The 25,794-nt window shown below is 26.0% G+C and overlaps 3 protein-coding genes and 1 non-coding gene across 4 annotated transcripts; 2 read left to right on the top strand and 2 right to left on the bottom strand.

Annotated features, from left to right (window-relative positions):
• Window positions 1–2,214: 2,214 nt before the first annotated feature.
• Window positions 2,215–12,876, bottom strand: LOC132926790 (major facilitator superfamily domain-containing protein 1-like). The gene is made up of 11 exons (XM_060991192.1): window positions 12,451–12,876; window positions 7,636–7,795; window positions 7,417–7,567; window positions 6,787–6,912; window positions 5,871–6,082; window positions 5,591–5,801; window positions 5,021–5,234; window positions 4,855–4,952; window positions 4,342–4,454; window positions 3,959–4,058; window positions 2,215–3,889 (listed from the first exon to the last, which is right to left on the bottom strand). The coding sequence occupies exons 2-11, from the start codon at window positions 7,769–7,771 to the stop codon at window positions 3,829–3,831; spliced, it is 1,422 nt and encodes a 473-aa protein (XP_060847175.1). The 5' UTR covers window positions 7,772–7,795; window positions 12,451–12,876; the 3' UTR covers window positions 2,215–3,828.
• A 5,974-nt stretch (window positions 12,877–18,850) lies between these two features.
• On the top strand, window positions 18,851–19,222 carry LOC132924970 (mitochondrial ornithine transporter 1-like). Its single transcript, XM_060989405.1, has one exon. The coding sequence runs from the start codon at window positions 18,851–18,853 to the stop codon at window positions 19,220–19,222; it is 372 nt and encodes a 123-aa protein (XP_060845388.1).
• Window positions 19,223–19,388: 166 nt separating this feature from the next.
• LOC132924969 (solute carrier family 25 member 45-like) lies at window positions 19,389–21,491 on the top strand. Its single transcript, XM_060989404.1, has 6 exons — window positions 19,389–19,995; window positions 20,067–20,180; window positions 20,302–20,580; window positions 20,635–20,785; window positions 20,857–20,990; window positions 21,128–21,491. The coding sequence occupies exons 1-6, from the start codon at window positions 19,431–19,433 to the stop codon at window positions 21,409–21,411; spliced, it is 1,527 nt and encodes a 508-aa protein (XP_060845387.1). The 5' UTR covers window positions 19,389–19,430; the 3' UTR covers window positions 21,412–21,491.
• A 2,861-nt stretch (window positions 21,492–24,352) lies between these two features.
• LOC132928117 (U5 spliceosomal RNA) lies at window positions 24,353–24,476 on the bottom strand. The gene has a single exon (XR_009661990.1). It is a non-coding gene; the product is annotated as a U5 spliceosomal RNA (small nuclear RNA).
• Between the last annotated feature and the right edge of the window lie 1,318 nt (window positions 24,477–25,794).

The following is a 25,794-nucleotide window of genomic DNA, read 5'->3' as shown; positions in this document are numbered from 1 at the left end:
TTATACGCGACTGTTCGTTACCATAATAATACAATATTATCCATCTAATTTAATAAAGTATTGTGATCTGCCCGACGAAGACGCTTCCGCGATGTCCAACGAATTCCGTTCCAAATTCAATCATAGGACTGCACTAGCGGTGTTCGTGTTCGTGTTTTTTGAATTGCTGAAAACGAGTCTCGGTGCACCGCTGTTCAGTGATAGTAAATCGTCAACGAGCAGTAGCGACCAACAACAATAATGTATTGATTAAGTTTACAATAGCTATATAATATTTGTACTTACTACAGATACTTCTGATACTTATAATAATATAGTGTTTGTGTGTAAATGGTACATAATATGTATACTTGTCTAATAAATGATTTGTTGACATGATTAAAAGAGTACGTATTTATGTTTCATTTAAGTGTTTTAAACTATAATAGCAAGCTCAATTAATATTATGACGTATAATTATTATATTTATATTTGAATTACCGAGAATATAATATTTATAAACGATTATCATCGAACAGAACTGACACGGTAGAGCCTTTCTCGCGTGTCTCGGTGGTGAAGGTTGCAGTGTGGTTGTGAGAATGATTCTGATCAATCAAACACCAAATGTGCTGTAAGTGTTTTTATTTAAACGAATATTCTAATTTTAATTAAAAAGCGCATGTATATTTCTTAGACTTTTTTTATTTCAATGTACCCAAGTTACTCACATGAGAGTAGGTGATAATTAATAATTGATAATTTTTCGCATTTTTTACTACGAAATAATTTGCAATACTTTTTTTATTACTAAACGAGAATCACCTTTTTTACTGCAAATAGATAATCGGATAATATTTTTTTTAACGCTAAGCATCAAAAACGAATAGTTTCTGAGTTTTAAAACTATATAACGTATAGTATATATAATACATATTATGTATGTGTCATGTGTCATGTGTGTAATAAGGATAATAGTCCTTTACAGTGTTTTTATAGTAAAGATAAAATATATTTAATATTTAGATTAGTACTCGAACAACTTTTACAAATTATAAAATTGTGATCAATTAATATTAATTAGTATAGTTTAAAATTAAACAAGTTCACACATTTCTAAGCCTGTTGCCTTGCTATCATGAACCAATATTGTCTTTTATATACTTAAAAAAACTCAGAAACTACTAATTCGAATTTCAATTTACATACATCTACATTTTCGAAAAAAAATCTCTTTACACATTTTCAACAAGAAAAGAAATTCTAGTATGACAAATAAGTGTAAATCGTCACAGAACACCCCTTAAAATTTAAATTGCAAAAAAATAAATTCAAGGATTTAAAAATATTAGTGTTTAAGGTTTGAAAAATTTAATAAGTGGCCTATAAGTTATGAACTTCAATTAATCCCTCTCTACAAAAATAAGGCTGTCTATAGGATGTAGTTTAACTTTAAATTTATGTCATACTAAAATGATATGTACGATGTACCTATACATGCATGAAGTTAAAAATTTATATTATCGAATCAAAATAGTACCATAAATAATATTGAGAGACTACATTTCCTACTATTTCCATTTTACACTTTTTTCAAGAATCACGATTTCCTAACATGAATTCTGATAATGATGGTGTGCGTTTAGAGTGTTTATACACTAATATAAAATGTTTGTTCTAAGCATATTACAATTAAACAACAAAAAAATAATATTACATCAATATGCTAATTCAACTTATAATAATCAACTATTTTTTTATTTTGTATTACAAATTGTATAGTATATTTTTAAAACTATAATAAATAATAATTAGTTGAAAATATCAAAATTATTTGGTTTTTGCGATAAAAAGAAATATTTTATCATTTAAACATTATTATAAAAACTGCTCGTTTTGACTAAGATAGAAAGATTAAACAAAAAACATTGACAACTTAGTAGTTTAGGACCAAATCTAAAGACATTTTATGACTTCAAAATCAAATTAGGTATATTTATTAACATTTATGATCGATTAAAAATAGGTACAATAATAAAAAAATGAATAACTTGGTTTAAAACCTATTATCTAGTTAGTTCAAAAAATCACCTGGTTGGAGCATCAAAAACTGGTGTAAATAACTTTTCTTAAACCTTGTAATTGATGATGACCATTTTCTTATTTAATTATATTTTAGTATCTAGTTTGAAAACAAGTTAAAAACATATTTTGTAAAAAAGAACATAAACTGTATTGATTTTAAAATGTCTTTATTTTTTATATAATCTCACAGGTAAATTTAATTTTTATACTTGACCAAGCAAGGGTCATTACATCAATAGTATATTTTAATAGTTATCTTATAATCTAGAGTACATTTTTAATTCAATTTAAGCAAATTGTCAACTTATTTAATGAGAAAACCAATTAAGTACTTCTATGGGAATCTATACCTTAAACATTAAAAGTATAGTATCATAGGTAGTAATTTAAATAATATCACTACACACCTATATTATAATATAGTTAAACATGTATAACACATAAGTAACATAATTAAAACTGATCACATAATATAATTAACACATAATACGTAACATATAAAAAAAGGAATGACAATAAACAAATAATAATATGTTCCCTAATGGTTATAGGTAACACATATGCAATTAGTCTATGAAAATTGATGTGCAAGTGTTTTATACATAATAATATAATTATTAGGTACTTTGCACATTTTGTTTTCTTATAGATAAATGTTTTACAGACTTTTGATTACAATGTATTTGTATAAAAATAATAACAATCTAAAGCATAAAACTTATTAAACCAAATTATAATAATTAATTATAATAAATGAAAACTCAAATTCGATTATGTTATTTTTATGAAAATTTTTTATAATAAATAGGTAACAATAATATGAAATAGATTTTTTTGATTATGTTAAACAGATGAATTTTTTAACATCAGACTTATTATATCAGAATAATTATTTATTAATCTTTCCTTTTTTTTTTTTATTAATAACACGGTTTTGTAATTTTTTTTTTAAGTTTAGAGTAGGAGAGCAGGAAAATACTACGAATTGTATTACCCCAGCATTTAAAATCCATTTGTTTTTTTTTTTAATATCATAATTAGCGCTTAATAATAAATAAATATTTTAACTAATTTTTCAAAATTATAATGTTTAGAAAACTGTAATTTTAAATTATAACATACTACTTTTATGTTAAAATAAGAAATGTACAAACATAAAGTTGTAATCTAACAGTTATTTAAAATGTTATCATTGTTATTATAATTAATATTATAATATTTTATATTAGGTATATTATATATTAAAAACAATATTACAAAAACAAAAAAAATAAAATAATATTTGTATCAATTATTAACAGAAAAAATGTAAATGATCTAAATAAGTAAGAAGCCAGAGTAAATAATTTAAGACTTCAGATATGTTATCAAATTCCACACAATTATACTAGTATCAGTTTGAAAGACATAGCTATAGTTTTAATAATAAAATATAATTCACAGTTAAACATTTACAAAGTATACTTTAATGTATTTAAAATAATATAAAAATAAATGATAATTTTAAAATAATAAGTCTTCTATGTTAAAAAAATTCATACTGCTTATATTTATTTTTGCACAATACATAATATGCATACAATGCTATGTTTGAGTAAGAATTTCATATAATTTGGTTTATGAATATATTTGTTATACATATATGATATTAATAAATCCGTATAAGTTATGATTTATTTATTTAAGAATAATATATTGTTCAAAGATTAATTTCTTCCTTATAAAAAGTAATCATAAAAGTTAAAGTTAATATTTAGTTAAGATTTAGTCTTCAATGAAGGTGTCATTATTGTGTAAAAGATTTTGTTTTTCCGGACAAGGTGGTCTAAAAAAAAGGTTTATTAAAAATTTAAAAATTATGAAAATTATTTTTATCAAAAAACTGGTTCATTACTTGTTGGATTCAAGTTGATTTCTTTGATGAATACTCATATTTAAAACTCCTTTGTTCATGGAGTCACATGTCCACAAAATAGCTGTCAGCAACAAAGCAGCTAAAATCCAATAGATTAATATTATACAACTTAACAATTTAAATGTATCTTTGTTATAATCTTAAATTATAATAATTAACGCATTGGAAACTAATAAATTTCATTATTTAATAACTCAATTTGATAAGAAGAAATTTAAGATAAAAGAAATATACCTAATTATTTATTTTGTACAGTTATGTAAAACTAAAAATACTAAACAACTGAAAATATAATTGCAAAAAATATATATATTACAATAAAACTTCTTTTGCTTAATAAAATATTAAAATATAATATTTACCTGATAATAAAAGACAGAAGAATAATTCCACCATATAGTAACCATCTGAATCAACAATTATACCGCTTAACAAAGCAACAACTGCAAGACCAAGATTTTCAACAGACTGTGCTCTATATATTACAAAAAAAAATTATATTAAATAGGGAATCAAAATACAGTTAAATTTTTTATCAATGTCTAAAATAGATTTTTTTTAATAAAAAAATTTTTGTTTGTTTTCCTTACTAATTTATTGATTCACATAATATACTAGATTAAACTTTGAGTTTAAAATTAAATTAACTTCTGAATAAAAAGAAATCTTAAATAAATCACAAAAATATATTAATTAATATCTATATTGTATAACAGTTTACAATGATTTGACTACATTATATTTTATTTAAACTCATTTATATATATGTATATATTTTATTTTATGACTATCCCTCTTATATCATCTATGTAAATAAACAACATAAACATAATTAACTAGTACAAGTATAATATTAACATACACAAAATACTTACATGCCATATGCTGTTCCCATTTGATGTTCAGGAATAACCATAGCAATAAGAGGCCATAATGCACTTGCCAACATCGAGTAAGATAATCCCATTGTGAACTATAAGGAATTTAAAATATTATTATGGTTATACATTTATGTTTACAATTTAAGTTAAATTGTTATACCATGGCAATATAGGGGTTTACAAATGTAAATGCCAAGAACATATGCGAAACCAAGGTACCAAGAATTGATAAGAATACCCAAAATAGATTTCTTCCAGTTTTATCAATGACTAAACCTAATCCTGGTGCACAGATTGATGATATTATATAAATAATTCCATTAATCAAATTGGCTGAATCAGGTGAAAAGTTATACTTTTTTTCAAAGAATACTCTGGAAAATAAAAATTTACAGTGAGATATCAAATTACAATAATTATTAGATAATTTAATATTTTACTAAAAATACAAAATTTCTTTTGTTACACAAAATTAGACCAAAACTAAAAGTTAAATCATTTTAAGAAGTGATTTATTCAAAAACATAGCAAGGAGATTAGACAATATTGATTCAGAAATAATTTTAAAAATGTGATCAATAAAAATAAAGTTGCAAAAATATTTCAAATCACAGAAATAACATATTGAAATTATGTGCTGACACAACATTAATGATTTAACTCTTTATTAAGTACTATTTTAAAAATCATAACATTATTTAAAATAAATAAAATAATACAATCTTCTTACTTTCCTAATGCAACAAACGGAAAAATTGATGTGTAATAGAAAACAATAATAAATGTAACTATCCAAAAAACTTTTGGAAAGTATCGCACATCAGACATTTTGACAACTTCAGTAGCATCTGGTTTTTTTCGATGAAGTAACTTTTCGGCTCTTTTATCTTGCCAAGCAAGTAATAAGGCACTTACCAATGATAAAACACAGGTCAAACTTGCTGATATAAATTATTATAAAAATAAATTAATAGATTTCAGTAAAATTATGATTTTCATTAAATACATACCAACTAACAAAACAATTGATAAACTTTGATAGTTAGGGACACTTATTTGTTTTTTTACATATCGATATAATGGTTCCATAACTATAAAATTCACCGTTGAACCAACTCTGGCAAAACTTATTTGAAATCCAAATACCATATTTAGTTCTTTTCCTTTAAACCACAATACTGCATAGTTGTTTTGAGCAACAGCCAATGATTCTCCGCCAATTCTGTTAAAATAAATTATTAGTTTTTATAATTTTTAAGTATTTACTTTTAAACTCAAATTTTAATATAAAACACACTTTTTTATTTTAACGATGTCTATGGAAATGAATAAGGAATATTAATTTATTTAAAAAATAAATTTGTATATAAATGTTTCATATACATTTTTAAAATGTAATGTTTGAGTAATATTATATTATATTACTCCACACATTTATCAATATTTGTTTTATATAACTACCTAGTTTTAAATATTAATTAGAAACAAATTTTAAGAAAAGTCTACATTTTTTAAAAATTCAACAAATTTGAGTATATTATAGTATTTTATTTTATTATTACAAAAATATTATTTTTCATGTATAAATGATCAAAATAAATCATTTAACTATACCTAAAATTAAACATTAAAATATAAATTATTCATTTTATAATTTTTTTCTTCATAGTATATTGAAATATCCGTAATATTTTAATTTATCTGAAAATAAAAACCAAATTAAATGGTAATATGTTTTACTAAATTTATTTTTTAAGGGATGGATTAATTATTTTGAATTACACATAATATATTTATCCTTATTCCACAGATTTTATTTGTATTAATTCAATATAAAGATGTTTAATATATTTAATTTATTTTTTTGTTAAAATGACAAAAGTTATTTAAATTATATATAATAATTTAATACTAAAATACAATTACCCAAATATTAGACGGCCAATTATCATAAGCCAGAGGGCATTCAAGTATGCACCAGCAGCAAATACTATTTGGCCAAGAACAACCAACAATGCGTAGATGATGGTACCTAAACGTATCCCAAAAACACTAGAAACATTTTTAAAAAAAAAGGTTAAACAATTATCTAATATTAATTTACTATGTTGTAAATTTATTTATTTATTTATTTTTATTAATACAACTAAAATTTACCAATTTAAACAAATATTTATAACCTTAAGATATGCTCTTGCAATTAAAACATATGCAGATAGATCTTATACTAAATCAATTTAACTTTAATTTATAGCTAATTAATTATGTTTTAAAAAAAAATACACGTAAAAATAAAATTCAAATATTATTATATAAATATTAATAAAATAAAAAAATTATCTTTTATTTATATTTATACATATTTAAATGAAATTTATAATCATTGCGTTTTACAAAAGTTTATAAAAAATGTATATTATTTGTGTACCAGTAAATGAAAAAAATCCTTTTTTTTTTAGAAAGGACTAATGTCAGTATGATTTAAATCCCAAAAGCATTCATATTGGTAATAAATAAATCAATATTCAGCATATTATTAATTAAATAACTTAATACCTGTCAATTAAAAATCCACCAATAAAGCACATTACAACATTTGGCCAAGAATACCACGAATACAAATAAACAAATTGAGAAGTTGTTAAATTCATGTCTTGAATAAAATCATCTTGTAATGCTCCAGGATTATCAAAACAAAAATATGAACCTAAAAATCATAAATATTATTTTTCACATTTTTCATACTTTCTTTGAATACAACTAAAAAATATTTACCGAATCCAATTAAACACATCAAAAATAATGCTATAAGTCGTTGAAAAATATGACTTGGATGTGTCCATGTTATTTTGCAATCGTCTTCGTGGTTTTCAGTTATAGCAGATGACGATGTTGGATTATTTTCCTCCATTATTAAATTGTCAAAACCAAGTTACTGGAAATTTTAAAATAAATTTATAAATACACTGATAAGATAAACTGTATAAATTATGTACATGATATAAATTTAAGAATTAAAAAAACTTGCTTAGTTCTATTTCATATTATAGTCTCTGACATAATGTGTTGTCTTTTTCTTAAGAGGCCATACCCGAATGTGTTGTCTCTGTCTTACTAATATACATAATAGCAAATTTGTGTTCAGCAGAACACATTTTGTGATGTTAGCTTTAATATTAGATTAAATTTACCTATTATAAACTTTAAAGGTAAGAATATTGTCTAGAAAATTACATATGATAATATCAATAAAAGCATATGTAATTTTCTAGACAATATTCTTACCTTTAAAGTTTATAATAGGTAAATTTAATCTAATATTAAAGCTAACATCACAAAATGTGTTCTGCTGAACACAAATTTGCTATTATGTATGTTAGTAAGGCAGAGACAACATAGCAAGTATGCTTTTAGTAAAATACGTCTTGTATTATTAGTTTTAATAATACAACTAATTAACAAAATATCTAATTTAAAGGTAATAATGAATTCTTTTTTTTTTTATTTTTATTTTAAAGTGAATTATGAGCACTTTTAAGTTTTTACAAACTTAAAACTTGCTTTAAAGTTAAAATGTTAACAAAAAAACCAGACAATGAAACACAAATCATATTCTCACATTTAAATTTGATTATCGATCAATTTACTGTAATATTAAATCTAACAACACAAAATGTATTCTGGTAACATAAATATGTTATGAGTAAATATTTAAGGTGTAAGCAACATATCAAAGCATCACATCCTCTTGGTAGTGGGCACTGGGATACACAAGAGGGGGGGGCTAATGGACTGAAGCCCTCCCCATTTCTTGTATTATTATTTTAATTTTAAATCTATCCATGGGGTTTAATATAGTATCTCAAAGCATGTATTTACTCATAATATATATGTCTGTGATTACAATCATAGTCCATAGAAAGGCATCTAATATCTATAATCTATGATTACAACTGAACTGATATTATCAACAATCCAAACATTGTTAAGCTATCCAACATTCTAATAGTTTTATATTTAGCCTTATACAAATATATTTTTTATATATTTATTTGTTTATTTTATGATTAATTTAAGTAAGAAATAAAAAAGCAACTATTTTATTTTTCAAGCCAATAAGTCTGTGACAACCACAGACATATATATATATATATGTCTGTGGTGACAACTGAGTAATTATTTATTTTCAAGTCCCCTCCCCATTATAAAATCCTGCGTACACCACCGTCTCTTATGATAGTTCAATAAAACTCAGTGGCGTAAATATTAGTTGAGTAAGGTATACAAACACTATAGGTCCACAACCGGTGAGACTCTATTCCAACTAACAATACCCTATATTTTATATTAAATTACAAATTTCACAATAAAATAAAAATATGAAAATAATAGTATAAAAATACATTATTAATATAGTATAAGATGTATACAACTTTTTTAGTGTATGTACATTAAGATGGGCTTTACTAGCTTTAGGGAAAAGTTGGATAAAAAGTTGGATAAAAATAAAAAAATAGAACACTAAAGTGAGTCTGTCAAACATGATAGGAGGCATGCCATGACTATATTTGTACTATAAAAATAGTGTAATGATGTAATTAAAGCACTTACTCAAATTCAACTTAAATCTCATAAATCTGATAAAAAAAATATAAAGTGTGCCATAAAAAAGAAGTTTGTATCAGCTGAATTTATATTAATTATAAGTTTTTGCAAAAAAAATAATACTAGTATAGTATCAAAAACTCTCCAGTCAATGAATTTAAACATAGAATATGCTGTTGTTCAACTTAAAGATATCATTAATTTAACTAATTTACAAGCTAATTATAATAATATAGTAGAAGATACTATGAAACTTTGTATTAACTAGAAAGTACCTTTCAAATTCAACTGTAAACATGAAAGATTTACAGTTAGGTACCACAAAGGAGTTGATAGTGACTGACAACTTCCGATAACTGATAACATTGGAAACTGCATTGTTTCATCTTAAATATAGATTTAAAGTTGTTAAAACAGTAAGTTATGAATTTTATTTTTTAAAACCAATTTATTTTTTATAATAGATTAACAAATTATAATTATAGTGTCTTACAATTTACATATAAAAATATATTAATGAGTTAAACTCAGATATTACAAATCAGCTTTTGTGTTTTAGAAATTATCCTCATATTAACATCACACCTGTGTTATATAATATTAAAGACCTAACGGTTTATTTAATGGATCTTGATATCATATTTTCATGATGTTTTTACATTGTGCTTAATTTTTTTTTTACTATTCCAGTAATAGTTTCTTCTGCCGGACATTTTTTTTCTAAGCTTAAGCTCGTCAATTTATCTTAGAAACTCAATTTCACAAGAAAGATTCACAAATATTGCAATTCTGAATATTGAAAGAGAAATTAAAATTGACGGTTATAAATGACTGCACATTAAAATTTCTCAAATAGTTTAACGCATTTATTTATGTATTTTATATTTTCTGAATAATTATACAAAAGAAAAAAATGATGTTATGTATATAATTTATTAATAAATGTATGTATATTATTATTTATCAAGTAAATTATTTAAGTATTTTTAATATTATAAATGTTATATGATTGTATTTTAGATGATAATTACAACGTAAGTTTAATATATTTTGTTTTGTTTTATTAGATGTTCTATAAATTTCCCAAACCTTTCAAACTTATAAAATGTACCTACCTAATACAATTTACAAGATGTAATTTTTTTATATTTAATTTCACTTGTTTATTCACATATTAATGTACCTAAGTAACTAATTTTTAAACAATAAATCTAACTTAACCATTTACTAAAACTTTTTTATTGAAGTAAATTCCATGTAGTAATAATAATAAAGAACCATGTTTATTAAATAAAATATGTACCTAAACAATTTGTTGAGATTATAGTTCATATTTATCTTACAACTTTAGATACAATTCAATTTTGTCACTGCGTATTTACTTTTTTCTGAGGACCCATATGAGTCATTACTAGAGTCCGGATTTTTATGCAAAAACATATTTTTAAGAAGCGTAAGCTGTTTGATGGAAGTAAGAAATGTTTGCATTTCATAACCTGTAGAATCTGTCGAAAAAAGTTTTTTTTGCATAATAGTGCATATTTTGACTTCAGAGAATATTTCAGAATATTTTAGTTTATGGTACATATTATAGAATATTTTAGCATATTTCCGTATTGGATTATATTAAAGGATATTTAGCATAATATATAAGACAATAATCACGGACCGCCATACTAACTTTACTCTGAAAAATATATTATTGCACATTCCTTTAAAAACATTGTATAATATATTTTTTTTTTTTTTGATGTTAATGTATTGCATAATGTAACATTAGACATAATTATATAAATAATGATAAATTATAAATTCATAATCATAATCAATAATCATATTTGTATTTTTTTTTTTTTCACTTATTAGTTAGTATTATCAATATTTTTCAGAATGTTTTGAGAATATTAGGAATATTTTGAGAATATTAAGAATATTTTTGGGAATATTTCATCAATTTTAGCTGCATATAAACATCATATTTTAAACATTTTAACAGAATATAAATCCGGACTCAAGTCATTACACATGGGCGATGGGCCTCTATATACCAACTTACGTCACTCATAAAACTTCTAATAATATGATCAGTTCTTTTACAAATAAAATGCTCATTTTATTTTGAAAAATTATCATTTAACAATAAATTATTAGTTTCAATATTATTAGGTTGACAATATTTCAATATCTCTAACGAAATGTCATAGAACCTATTTAAGAGGTGGTAAAATATTGAATTATTAATCAATAATTTGATAAAATTAATTAATATTTAACATATAATTACTTTCTTAAACACCGAATTCCTACAGATATGCTTTTTAAATCTATAACTCTGCCCAGCTAGAGAACACATCGTGACCTAACAAAAATTGGTTCTTCTACGCATCCATACGCTATATTCTACCATAGTGAAATCGGTCACAATAGCAGAGTGCTGAGTGGAAATGCAAAGAATCAGTTCTTTTATCACTAAAAAGAGTATAGATAGGTATCTAACTATTAAATGGTAACTTCGGAAATATAAAAGATCGTTGAACAATGCTAATGTGACTACAATTTTGCAATTCGGAACAGAAAATTTATACAACGAGGTATACAAGATAACACCCAAATAATAAACACTTTTTTTCATAAAAGGTAAAACTTACTTATTCATAACTTACCTTTTTTTAACTCACATAAAACCACCATAAGTTATAACAATAACAAAGAGTAAAACATATACATAGGTGTATCGTTCAATTTGTTTTCAACCGACATATTTTTTTTTTTTCTACAAACTGTTGGCAATAATTATACCGTTTAAATAGGCATGATAAACATTTAATAATCTACTAATAATTAAGTTAATTAACACTCGATTATAAGCTAGAATTTCAACGACAATATTATTATGTCAGTTGCATTGTAAAAGAGCGACCTCGCATGCTGTTGAGTGTTGACGGACATAAGCAATAACATTCAACACAACGTAAATCGACTAACCTTTTTTTCGTTGCAATTCGTACTCTAGACAGTCCAACCGACCATACTACAACGTATTGATTAAAACAACGTCAAAGATGATCTCTCGGCCGTTTGCTGTGCGCACGGAACGATCACAAATTGTGTTATATCGCGCGGGGGTGATGTACAGCACTCGGCAGTGAATAATGTAATAATGGACGTCCGAAAATAATAATAATAATAATAATAATAATAATAGTAATGTACGTGCAACGTAACGCGACAACGGGGGAGTTATAAACTAATAAATAAAAGGCCTTTGTTGTACCATACTCTATCAGTGTGAATGTTTAGAACACCATAGGGGACAATAAGAAAACACGGACACGACACGACCGTATGTATAATAATATTATTATTATTTACTATGCTCGTGCACATTTCGTATCACAAAAGGCATTATCAGTTGTGAAGGTCTTCTCACTTGATAGCGTACGGCTGGCGTACCTATGGCGGGCGGGTGGGCGGGCTGTGGCACGCCGTGAGTGTGTGAGACGCCGAGACCAGTAGACTGTCACCACCACCACCACCACCACCAACACTCGCGAGAATATTATTATCATCTACTCTACGGGCTACGCTAACAGGTTGTGCTGCAGCTGCCCTGTTTGGCTGTTTGCTCCGTCGAGGAAGTCCAAATCGTTATGGTCTTGACAATGTCGTGTGATTACTGTGATATTTTTTATTTCATCGTTCATCGTACGATTCGAATGTCAAACGCGTGTCTCATGTGTGACATAAATTTTGTCACTGTGAATAACAATATAAGACAGCATATATATAGACATTCTATATTGTATTGAATAAACGAATCACTAGGAATTTCACTACCTAACTCTAACGATATTCAATATCGTTAAAATCACAAACATTTGCAATGATCTCAAAATTATATTATAGTTGAAAATTCATACCTACTTAAAGTTTGAAAATTAGTAGCAAGGTACTTCACAAGTTTATTTTATCGGAATACAAAAAAAAAATCAACATAAGGCTATGTATATTTTCATGAATAATTGAATTTTGAAATGTTCCGATATTTGATATTTTAAGGTAAAATAACAATTTTTGATAATATGTTGTTGTAATTCAAAAAAAATTAATTGTATAAATATTACTCAAATTATTATCATTTGCCAGAATAATAGTTTCAAAATCTCAAGCTATTTTATAAGAATTTGAAGTGTAGACATTTTTTGGGTTTCTTTTTTAGAAAATATTAATTAAGATATTAGAATTGAGTGGATCGACTGAAAAGTTTGATTATTCAATACAAGATCCCCGACATATAACACTTTAAATTATAAAAAATAAATGAGAACATTTTTTTTTTTTAATTGTTTGAAATTCAAATTTTGTACAGAGTAGTAACACTATCATACTTTATTATATATTATGTATTTCTATTACAGAGAAATCTACTTGAAGATGGAATAACCACAATAAAAACGTTCTACTTAAACAAGTGATACATAATGTGCTCTAGATAATAATTTATTTAATTATGTGTTTGTATTATTGTTATAGACGTGTGCATTATTTTGTGTCTGGTGCAATACACATTTTTAATTGGCCCACAGAAGAATAAACAGCCCTCATTTCCCACTTAATTATTTTATTATGGTATAGAAAAAATGAGGGTAAAAATTATGTACTTGTATCACTTGATTATATTATAGAATATGGGCATCTATTTTAATACTCTGTGCCCTGATTAAACAGTGATTTCCATAAATGGAATAATGTACACTGCTGTGTCCGTATGTATTTGGTGTACAAGGAACTTCTCGCATTGAACATTTTTCATTCAATCAATATTGAACATTCATATTTTATTTATTTTTATGTAATTCAATATTTTTAAAATTATTCATGCTATAATAAACCTTTTAAATAAATTATCAGTTGCAGTGAGAGCATTATTCACTATAAATGTTTGCGAGCTTATGAATTAGTTATGATTATTTGTATTTCTGGTCTATAGGATTTATCATATGAAAATATGACATAACAATCTTAATTATACTGATTATACTATTTATGTAATATGCAAATAGATTTATAATTTAAAATAATATATATGTCCTAAGTGAATAAAATAAAAAATATTATAAATATTTACATTAATTTGTGTACTAGGAAGTTAGAAGATTATTATATTTTCTTATAATATAGATTATTACCAGGGCTCGTAAGTTCATGCATTTGCATGTAATTTTTGCTACACAGGAAAACATGCTAACTGAGATATAAATCCATTTCATAACAATACTCAATAGTAATAATTATATAAAGTTTAATAGTGCATGTTTTTGCATATTTTGAGTGTAAAGGCATATTTGTCATACAGTAGATTTTTAGGGTTATTAGCACCTATTATTACATAAAAAAAATATTATATTTAATTATTTAAATATTTTGTTTCTATTTTTGTTTCTTATTTTATTAATTTTCCTATTTACAAAATGGTCAAAATGATAGTATTAGTTTTGATTTATTTTTATTAATTTTGACTATTTTAAAGTGTATACAAATTTAAAGCAATAAAATACTTTTAAAATGAATTGATGTTTTATATTATTATTTAAAAAATGTCCTATGATTTTTTTACATAGTGCATATTTTAATAATGTTCGCGAATGCATATTTCCAAACTTTTTAATGCATATTTTGCCAATTTTTGAGTATGAATGCATACTAATTTATGTATTTTTCAGTGCATGAACTTATGAGCCCTAATTATTACTAAGACTCAGATTTATGTATACTTAAAATGTATGAAATATATTCATTTGTGTACTAATATTTGGTAAAATATATAGAAATGATTTTTTCAACAAAAAACTGGTTTTAAACTAAAATAAAAAAAGTAACAGAAAAGTGTATTTAATTGTTTATAATTTTATAATTTCAATTCCCATAAGAATTATAGTAAAATTAATAAAATAAATTATGATTTAAAATATTATCTGATAATCAAAGTCAATGTTCAGTGTATCTAAAAATTAGTAAAAATGTATTGTAAATAGAATCAACAAAAAAGGGGAAAATAACTACACCGCTGTACAGTATATTAAGTCGAGTGTACCTTGTCATTGAGTAAGTCACTATATAATGTATGTATTAAATCTGAAATTTGAATTCAATAATAAATTATTATATACAAAAAAGAAAATCTGAGCAGACAATTTGTCAACCTACATTACTAAGTATATTTTATGGTTTTTTTTTTTTTTATTATTATTGTTTTTAATATATTTTACTAGTCATACAGTAAACAATACATTTTAATTAAAAATTTTTATTTATTATATTATATTTAATTATTATAAAGTAGGTATATTATATAATTATTGTTATTAACTTTTGATTCTTACTGTGAATAGGTTTGTGGTATAAATAATCAATAATATAAAATTAATCTAAATGTTTTGAAAATGGCATTGTAATAATTACAGTTATTTATTTTGAATTAATTACCTATCCATCTGAAATCTTAAATTATGTATATTAAAATTTATAAAACCCTTGAAAGTTATGTATAGGCAATACAGCATGCAGTATTTCGGTTGCCTTCTTATTAGAAATTCAAGTGGTAAATGACAAATTATTATGTACGGGAGCAATAAATTTAATATTTATACAATACTTATTTACTATTACCTTTACCTATGTAGTAATAATATATCGAGTTTATTTAATAGATTAGAATATATTGAATCACATATCAAAAACAAAGTTTATTGATGATTTTATTTGCATTTTTATTTTTTTATTGTTTATTTCATTTTGCTGTTTTAGACTTGTAAAATATAAATCCGAAAACAAAAAACAATATAATTTTCATCTGATAAAATTACTATGATATTTACTATACAATTTTAATTTTCTTAATGGTTTGTCTGTCTACATGGCTTTGTAAATGTTTCTTTTATTTATGTTAACATAGTTTGAATATTATTATAGCTTTATAGGTAGGTAAATTTCTTTATTTTATTATTTTAGTATAATTTATATATAGCTCATAACTACTACCTTCAAGTCATACACTCATACCAATTACCATTTACTAGGCATTTGCTTCAATTTGTATTACACATTAAAATTAAAATATGTTTGAAGCATAACTTAGGTAGGTACATAGTAGAGTTAAAATTTTAAATTATGTTGTAAAAATTACTCAAATGTAAACTATAATAATATGCTCTTAAAATTAAATAACAAATATTTATTACCTACTCTTATCTTAAATTCTTAAGTATTAAATAATTTTAATTACTGCTAAAGAAATAGTTGGGTGTAGTTTTATTATTAACAGCAAGGAAAATATTTATAATTACCACTGTATTCCAACTATAAGTTTTATATTATTTAACTAATTACTATGGAATGTTATAAAAATATGATAAAGATCTGTGTCAATAATTTATTAGGTATTTCATAACTAAAGTCTAAAACTATTACAAAGTTTTGTTAAATTTAATTTTTTTATAATACATTAATACATTTTCCAAAAAATCTATGGAAGATAATAATAATTAATAGTGAAAAAAATTTGAAATTCTAGGAGAGCTGATATAAGAAAAATGATTTAGATTTCCACTAAAAACAAACTGGTTAGTTTCTATGTTTTGTACATTTTCCTAACAATTATAGTAATAAATAAACATAAAAACATAAGAACATTAAATACAAAAAGTGCAAACTATATTCAATCAATATTGAATGGTAGGTATACTTATGACAATAACTCTGTATGAGTTAATTTACATTTTACTTATATTGTATATTTGTATTACTTATATGACATGTATTGTATTCCTACAATTCGTTATTTTGTTACCTAATATACCAATAATTTTTAATTGTTCATTTTTATCATAAACATTTTAAAGCTAGTGAGTAGTAAATTTAATGTGATATACTGATATATTATAAAGTTGATGGAAATCATATAATAATATATTGAATATTGATATTAATAATATACAAATTATTGAATCAAATACAATAAGATCTGTACGCTAAAACAGAACAAGAAATAAGAGACAATTTTGTAATGTGTCATAAATTATCTTAGAGTGCAGTGCATATTTAACAGTAAAACGTTTATTATTGATACCTACTGTTTTAAGGACCCATTTGCGAAGGTTACATTAAACGGGATAAATTGTATGAAATATTATACATACAGAAACTTAATATTTACTATAATATAACTTTTTAATATAATCATATTATTTATTTCATAAGGATGATTGTTAGCAGAATTTAGAGCTTTAATCATATGCATAAAATCATTAGGTATGTAGGTATGCTGTTTGATAAAATTTGTTTAAAAAATTAAAGGCATATCACTGTATAGACGAACCATTTATCTAAATCAATCATCCAATTTATCTGCAATAAATAATTATTAAATTAAGATATTTGTTAAATGAAATGTTGATGTTAATTTTTATACTTGGTAATTTTGTGTAAAAATTGAGTATAGCAATATTTTATGTTCTTGATTTAATAAAATACCAACATCATATGCAATGATTTACCTTTATGTTTATACATATTATTGGTTTTACATCAAAAATTAAGTTATTTTGTTTGTCCTCATTTTATAATAAATTATGTTCTGATAATAACTCAAATTTTAATGGAAATATTTTATAAACATTTATTTAATTTTAATAATAATAATATGATTTATAATAAATTATACATACATATTACATAATTTATTATCGTAATTATAATTTATATTTTACAGAACTTGATTTAAAGTAAAGATGTAAAGTCGACCATTACCTACCTAAAATGTATTTGTAGTCTAACTATATACTTATATTTTCACATTAACTACCTATGACACATGTTGAGATCTATCTAACTGTTTAAGGATAGCTTAACACAATTTGGGTGACAACATTTTTTAGTTTTTTCTTTATTTTCAATTAGATAATTTAATTAACAATATAGGTATATTCAAATCTGTCTGTTGATAAAAATTGTTGCTGTTATCCTCAATGTATCATTTCCCCCTTAATTAAAACTTTTACGTCTCTCCTATTTTTTTTTTTTTATAATTATTTTATAAAAAAAATAAAAACAATATGGATATAGAATACATAGATAAAATAGGTATACGCATCTTATGTATTTGTGAAAATATTCATTCGCCGTCGCAATAACTGTTACTAGGAAATATCGGAACCAGGCAACTACGGCATTGATAACTAGATTTTATTCAGATCTCAAATTCCGCAGTGGGTGTAGTGAATAATCCTTGTATAATATTGTATGAACACACATGATTTACAGAAACCTTCGGTACAGGCTACAAATACGGCGAAACGAATACATATCAAAGATAAAGTAATTTTCGATGGATAACACACTATTGGTGGATGTACTGGCCGGTATTACCGGCGGATTTGCGTCCGTATTCGTGGGCCAACCGCTGGACACGGTCAAGGTGAAAATGCAATTGTTCCCCAAGATGTATGGTGGCATGTTTCCATGTTTAACAAATACTGTCCGTCAACAAGGATTTTTTGGTCTGTACGCGGGTATGCTACCGGCACTCGTCTCGAATGGTGCCGATGAGGCGGTCATGTTTGGTACTTACGGACAGTGCCAGAAAATAGTGGCCAAATCGGTCGGAGCAAACGATACGACTGATTTGAATTACATCGAAAATGCAGCAGCGGGAAGTATTGCGTCAGTAAGCAAAATAATAATAAATATGGCAAATTGAGTTACCTAATAATTGAAATTCATAATATTTTATAGGTCTATTTATTTTTATAATATTCAATGATATGCATTATGCATATTGCATACACATAAAAAAAAAAATAGCATATTATAATTTTTCAATAAATATTTACAGTTGCGAAATCTATTTATTTTTTCAGTTTTTTTCAGCTACAGTACTTTGCCCGACCGAATTGATAAAAATACGTATGCAAGGAATAAGCAATGAGGTTTCAGCTAATGAAAAATTGCAAGATCAAACAACAGGTCAAATTTTTAAAAATATCTGGAAATCTGAAGGTTTTAAAGGCCTGTATCGTGGGCTTGGATGTACAATAATCAGAGAGTTTATAGGATGTTCAGTATTCTTCGGTGTATACGAACGATCTCGCGAAATACTAAAACCAGAAGGTAAACGAAAGGAAAACTGTGATGCACTAGCTACAATGACGGCGGGATCTTTAGCCGGGATATGCACGTCGTTGATCATTTACCCAATAGATGTAATAAAATCTCGTGTGCAGATGGCAATAAAAGAGAACGAATTTCAGATGATTAAAAATGAAATTCTAAGTAGTGGTTCACGAGGATTGTACTCCGGTCTATTGCCAACAATGGTGAAAACCGTGCCGGTCACCGGAGTTTTGCTGCTCACCGTGGAGTTTTCAAAACTATTTTACCGAAAATATTTTTCGGAAATTCCGAATTCACTATCAAGTGTTTCCTATCAAAATTTTTTTTCAGTTTGTGATTTTATATCCGGATGGACAGCTGGTTTGTTATAAGTAGTTCAACGATAATCGGACAAAAAATTACGTATTTACATTATGCATTTTAATTCTCAGGTATTGTTTCTACATTAGTTGGACATCCAATAGATACAGTAAAAGTAGTACAACAAGTGACTAATGATAATGTAAAAAAAACCGTTAAAGATATTTACAATCAAGATAAGGCAAATAAAAATTAGTTAATTAAAGTATTAATAATAAAACTAAACAAAATTTAGTTTTTAAACAATTTAAGACTTACAAAAAATATTCCTTTAAAATTGATATTAAATATTTTATATTGAATAGTTCAAAGGATATTTTAGAGGAATGATGTTTCCGATCTTAAGTGTTGGTGTTGCAAATTCGGTATTTTTTGGAACTTATGGTAACGTGATGAGGTTAATCCAAATACAACGCGACGACAGTAAAACAAATAAAAATATTGATGTCAGGTTTTGCTACGGTGATGATAATTTGCACAAATATTGGCATTTCGATATATTTATTTCGGGTTGTATTGCCGGTCTTTCGTATGCGTTGATAAACACACCAATTGAAGTTATCAAAACATTGTTACAAGCGAGAAGTAAACCTCTTAACACTAAAATTTATATGATGCATACAAATATACTGGGTTTAGATATTTCAACTTTCAAGCGAGAATATTCAAAAGAAGCTGAACCATTATTAACAACGACCAGACCGACCAGTGCATATAAATTAATGATCGAACTTTATAAGATCAACGGTATACGTTCACTGTATCGAGGTGGAACATTGTTGTTTATTAGGTTTATTAAATTATATAAGAGTAGAGTACACAATAAAATAGTTATTGCATAATACCTATCATATTTTTTAGAGATGTTCCTAGTATGGGAATTTATGTGCTATCATATGAACATGTGTGTAGCATGCTAATGAAATTATCGCATTCTGAAACCAAAGTAGATTCAATGCCAAAGCATGTGCAAATTATATCTGGTGGTGTAGCAGGTAAACAACAATTACAAATTGAATAAATCGTATTAAAAATTAACGCGTAACAGAAATATATTTAATTAATTGTTGTCAATATTTTGAAAAAAAATCTTATAATATATTATAATCCATTTCATATGATTTTAATTTAGGTGTATTAAGTTGGATTTTAGTGTTACCGTTTGACGTAATCAAATCAAAAATTATCACTGACAATATCATGCAGCCGTTGTATAAAGGTGCGTGGGATTGTACAAAAAAGACTTACAATAATGGCGGCATCACAAGTTTTTTACGAGGATTTTGGTTACTTTGCTTACGGGCCTTTCCCGTTAATGGGATAGCATTTGCAACGTACGAAACGTTTATAAACAATTGTAGATTCGAAAAACCAAGCCAATTCAAGAACACTATGGATGATTCTAAGTGGACGTGATTCGGATTTCGGAGTATTTTAATTAATAGAAATCACATTTTAAACAAGTACTTTATTAGTTATAAGTGTTTAAAATTTAAATAAATGGAGTAGTGGACTAACATTTTGTGGTGTTCTCCTAAAGTTTAGGTCCTAATAAGCCACTCCACTCCACTAATTTATAAACTTTGAATACTTATAACTAATAAAGCAATAAACATTTTAAATTAATTTTTAATGTATCAAAATACTCTTTAAAATATATTCTACTTTAGATTATGAAATTAAATATGTATGTATGTATGTTTTTATGGTAAAAAAAAAAGTCAAAATATTTTGAAAATTATTATATCATGTATAGAAAATACTAATTTAAGCATTTATTGAACATTTAAAGTATATACCTACAGTTATTAGTTTTGAAATTAAACTAAAAAAACAAAATCAATTTTATCAAATACTGTAAAAATTCCCGTTTTTCTTAATTTTATTTTTTTTCCCTAGATTATATTATATTAAACATTAAAAAAGAACAATATTTTTTAAAAATCGTTATTGTATTAATTGATTATAAAAATTAAAAAATGATCATTTACTATGCACATTTTTACATGGCCCGTATCCGTATGTACATACATAGAAATTGTCTACATTGAACTCCTTAAAAACCTTCGGTACCTATAAATAATTTATAATTTTTAAAAATATTGAAATATAAAAAATATACTTGTTTTGAAAAATGTTATTCTCTCATTGCATAAAATTATATGAAGAAGTATAAAAATATAAATCTTTCATTCTTTATATCTATCTTTATTTATTTATTTTTATTATATAACTTAGTAGATATAGTATATAGTAAAATACATTTTAATTTATTAATTTTTTTTTATGATCAAGTGAACAAATGTTACCAGCAACATGCTAAATGTTTTTATATATTATATATATATATTATACGTTTGTAAATTATAATATGATATCATCATTAATTTATAAATAATTAATAATAATAATTTGACATGTGTGTCGTGTAAATGTGTATATTAATTAAGTAGTCATTTTTAATTTTCATAATCAATTTATGAATTTAATAGTTATAAAAATTGTTCTTTTTTTACCGATTGACGATTACCAATGGCTAGAACTAGATACATTTAATACTTAAACGAGTGGTTTCCTATCACACAACAGTTACTGAAATGAATTTCGTGAAATATTATTCACTTTTTTGACGTACCCAATAAACACATTCACGGAGACAAGTAGAGTAAGCAAACAAAAACAATGCACTAATGAAGTCAGCGATGGATTTAGCGTTAGGCGAGTAAGCAGTTGCCAAGGGCAGCAATTTTAGGCCAATATTTTATTGAAAATAGGTACTAGTTTTTTTTAGATTTCATAAGATAGGTCATTTTGTGAATTAATCTTTACAATTAAAGAAAACTTACCTACCTATAATATATCCTGTATAATATTAAATTTTCATATTATACCAAAAATTGATTTAATTTTATAAATATTTATCAAGTGTTGGTTTTAATTTATTTTTACCATTATTTAAGACGAAAGAATATTTTTTTTTCGTCTATTAAATCTAATTATAAACCAGAGCCACTGTGTTTATGTGAATATATAATATATGCATACAAAAAATAAAACTTTTTTCTATCCGAAAGATAAAATTTATTTTGATTAACTATAAAATGCTCTGTAACCCTGGTAGAGTAGATATATTACACAAATTATACAGAAATAATATTTATTTCAGAAATCAAAAATGTATTTTACTTTTTAAAAAAAATCGAATTATTTACGAGAAAATCTTTATTTTCTTTAATTCTGTATAGTCAGGTTTTAGTTGAGGTGCTATTATTACCTAGTTTCTAAGAATGAAACGAGTTTGATGGTAGTACGTATAAACGTATTATTAGTATTTACTATTTACTAAGTACAAATAGAAAATATAATATTATTAAACTCGGTAGTTATGACAAAATGAGTACTTAAAAATACGTTTTATTCATGGATAAGTTTAACGGGACGACAAAATAATATTTGCGTTGGGGCGGCCATTGTATAAATCCGAGTCTTTAATAATAGGCATAATAAAAAAATATAATACAGTAAAATCTCATTAATCCGGACTAATTGGGGCTTTAGGTTGTCCGTACTAATGAAAGTCCTAATGAAAGTTACAAAGTAACCAAAAATCGTAAATTATAAATTTAAGAACATTTTATTGGATATAATATTGTACTAATATTAATCGAATATTAATGCATATCTAACAATATTAAACCTAAAAAATATATCACAATAACCCGCATTTATGGAAAATGTATAGAACTCCTCGTTTTCATGTTTATTCCAATCTACGGCATAAACTAGCGTAATTAACGTATTATAAATTTATTAACAGCTGTCCGGATTAATGAGATTTTATTGTATATAATATAATATATATTACGAGGAGAAACAAAACGTCGAAATCTACAACGAGACGCCGCCACGCAACTGCAGGCCGCGGCGGCAATAGTCGACAGCTGTCTTGTTCTCCCACCCAGTACACCAAGGCCTCGCGCGTCGTAAACGAAAATTCGATTTTTATAAAAATGTTCAATAAAAAAGATTGCACGTTTCGTTTAATTTCATGACGCGCGATTTAGATGATTTATTTTTTTTATAAAAGGAGGATCGTCTGTGCAGTTTTCTGATATTTTGTCGTTGAACAAGTGCACTATATAGATAATTATTATCATACAGTTATGTCGTTTGAAATAAAATACCAAAATGTATACGACAAACTGTTACTGCATATATCACATAATATCGATGTATTTCGCTCACGTAGACGCGCCGTACCGACATCGCGTAACAGCGAGTACCGTCGAGAACTCATAAATGTTTTCCAACACTTACGAATTGTAACTAATTTTTAAATTTTCATATTATCAATAGAAGCCCGACCAGATGATCAGGCAATTTAAAAAATTAAATTTCTAGACTCCTTTGAGTGCTCCCCTCCACGGAAATCTTTAGTAAAAGGCGAAAGATTTTTTCGATTTGAAAGGGAACCGGAGTTGTCTAAGCACCGGCGTTCGGTTCCCTATATACAATCGGCCGAGTCTCGGTGCCGTGTAGTAGGCTGGTTTTCACATTACGCCGTTTTCCCGGTTACGGACGGATGTCTGCCGAGTCGGCGGACGTCCGGAACGCGACCGGCGAAAACATTTGGCGTCGTCGCGACGGCCGACAGTGAAAATCGGTGGCAGCGAGTCGCCCGAAACGCCTGGCGATCCCGTGCAAAGTGCATCGGCAAACGGCCGTGCTCGGAAACGCTATCTGTTGACCGCCCGGCGAAGCACCGAACCGTAAGCGGCGGTCGAGCGACGTATAGTGTTCGAACGAATCTCTACGGATCTCTCGACATGTATGTTACGGATTTTCCGATCGGCCGACATCGACGTAACGGTAGCACGAACCGGTGTAAAACGTTTTACTAATAATAATATTATTATTGTAATATACATTAGGATTAGAGAATACGTAACGATTATCCGTATCGTAACGCGGGCGACGATACGAATGACACAAACGGGCTGTCGGTTTTTTTTATTTCCAAAGGTGATGGCATCGCAGACGCAAACCACGTCGCTCGATATTATGATCACTCGACTGCCTTTCAAATATCAAATATATTTAGCTGTACGTCTCGACGATAAAGTGTTTGCTTATTGTATTTTTCGTTGTTTCACTCGAAGAATGAACATTTCGACTAAATTTCGAGTCGTTTAGCGTTCACTCGTATATTGTTATAGTCGTATTTCTCTCTATTTAGTTGATTTACCGCACCGTTCCGCGGTAAGTGCGATACAGAAAAATTTCGTATGCTAATGTCAGTATCGTGAACCGTAAAATTTCATAATTAACCAACGTACAATATTAACATATTTAAAGGTCCGTGACACGCTACAACGGCGATGCAAGCCAAAAGTTTGAAAAATATTCGACAGTTCAGTCACATTTTTTAAACAAGACGCGCTTTAATTAAACGACCAATTTAACTTAATCGTCATGGCGTCTCGCTATAAAAATTATAAAAAATATTTTAAAAAACTTGTGTTTTTTCCATAACGCTTCGAATACGTAAAGTTTTAACAAACAGTTTTTTAAACATCAGTACTTCACTATATTACTTTATAACCTTTCGCTGGTCTTCAGTAAATTGCGACCGGCCACAACTGTATAAGACGTATAATATAATCGCCGCCTCCGCGGCGTGTGAGTGCGTACTGCATTTAGTCTTTACGCGAGCGGTAAACGTATTCGTGAACCGTGTTCGACGTAAACGTGTACAGTTTGCTAGAATTATATTATGCACAACTGGCGATCCTGGTGGTG

Source organism: Rhopalosiphum padi, chromosome 3, assembly GCF_020882245.1.
Source record: "Rhopalosiphum padi isolate XX-2018 chromosome 3, ASM2088224v1, whole genome shotgun sequence".
Taxonomy (NCBI): Eukaryota; Metazoa; Arthropoda; class Insecta; order Hemiptera; family Aphididae; genus Rhopalosiphum; species Rhopalosiphum padi.
The sequence above is the reverse complement of the archived record's forward strand: the minus strand, read 5'-3'. Positions and strand labels throughout refer to the sequence as shown.

Excerpts from the sequence above, each read along its gene's own strand:
- LOC132924969 (XM_060989404.1), top strand. The coding sequence starts at position 19,431 with ATGCAAGGAATAAGCAATGAGGTTTCAGCTAATGAAAAATTGCAAGAT. Across the intron at positions 20,181-20,301 it reads TTACAATCAAGATAAGGCAA|TCAAAGGATATTTTAGAGGA; the intron begins ATAAAAATTAGT and ends ATATTGAATAGT. Across the intron at positions 20,581-20,634 it reads AACATTGTTACAAGCGAGAA|ATATTTCAACTTTCAAGCGA; the intron begins GTAAACCTCTTA and ends TACTGGGTTTAG.
- LOC132924970 (XM_060989405.1), top strand. The coding sequence starts at position 18,851 with ATGGATAACACACTATTGGTGGATGTACTGGCCGGTATTACCGGCGGA.
- LOC132926790 (XM_060991192.1), bottom strand. The coding sequence starts at position 7,771 with ATGGAGGAAAATAATCCAACATCGTCATCTGCTATAACTGAAAACCAC. Across the intron at positions 4,455-4,854 it reads ATGGGAACAGCATATGGCAT|AGCACAGTCTGTTGAAAATC; the intron begins GTAAGTATTTTG and ends TGTAATATATAG. Across the intron at positions 3,890-3,958 it reads AATCAACTTGAATCCAACAA|ACCACCTTGTCCGGAAAAAC; the intron begins GTAATGAACCAG and ends CCTTTTTTTTAG.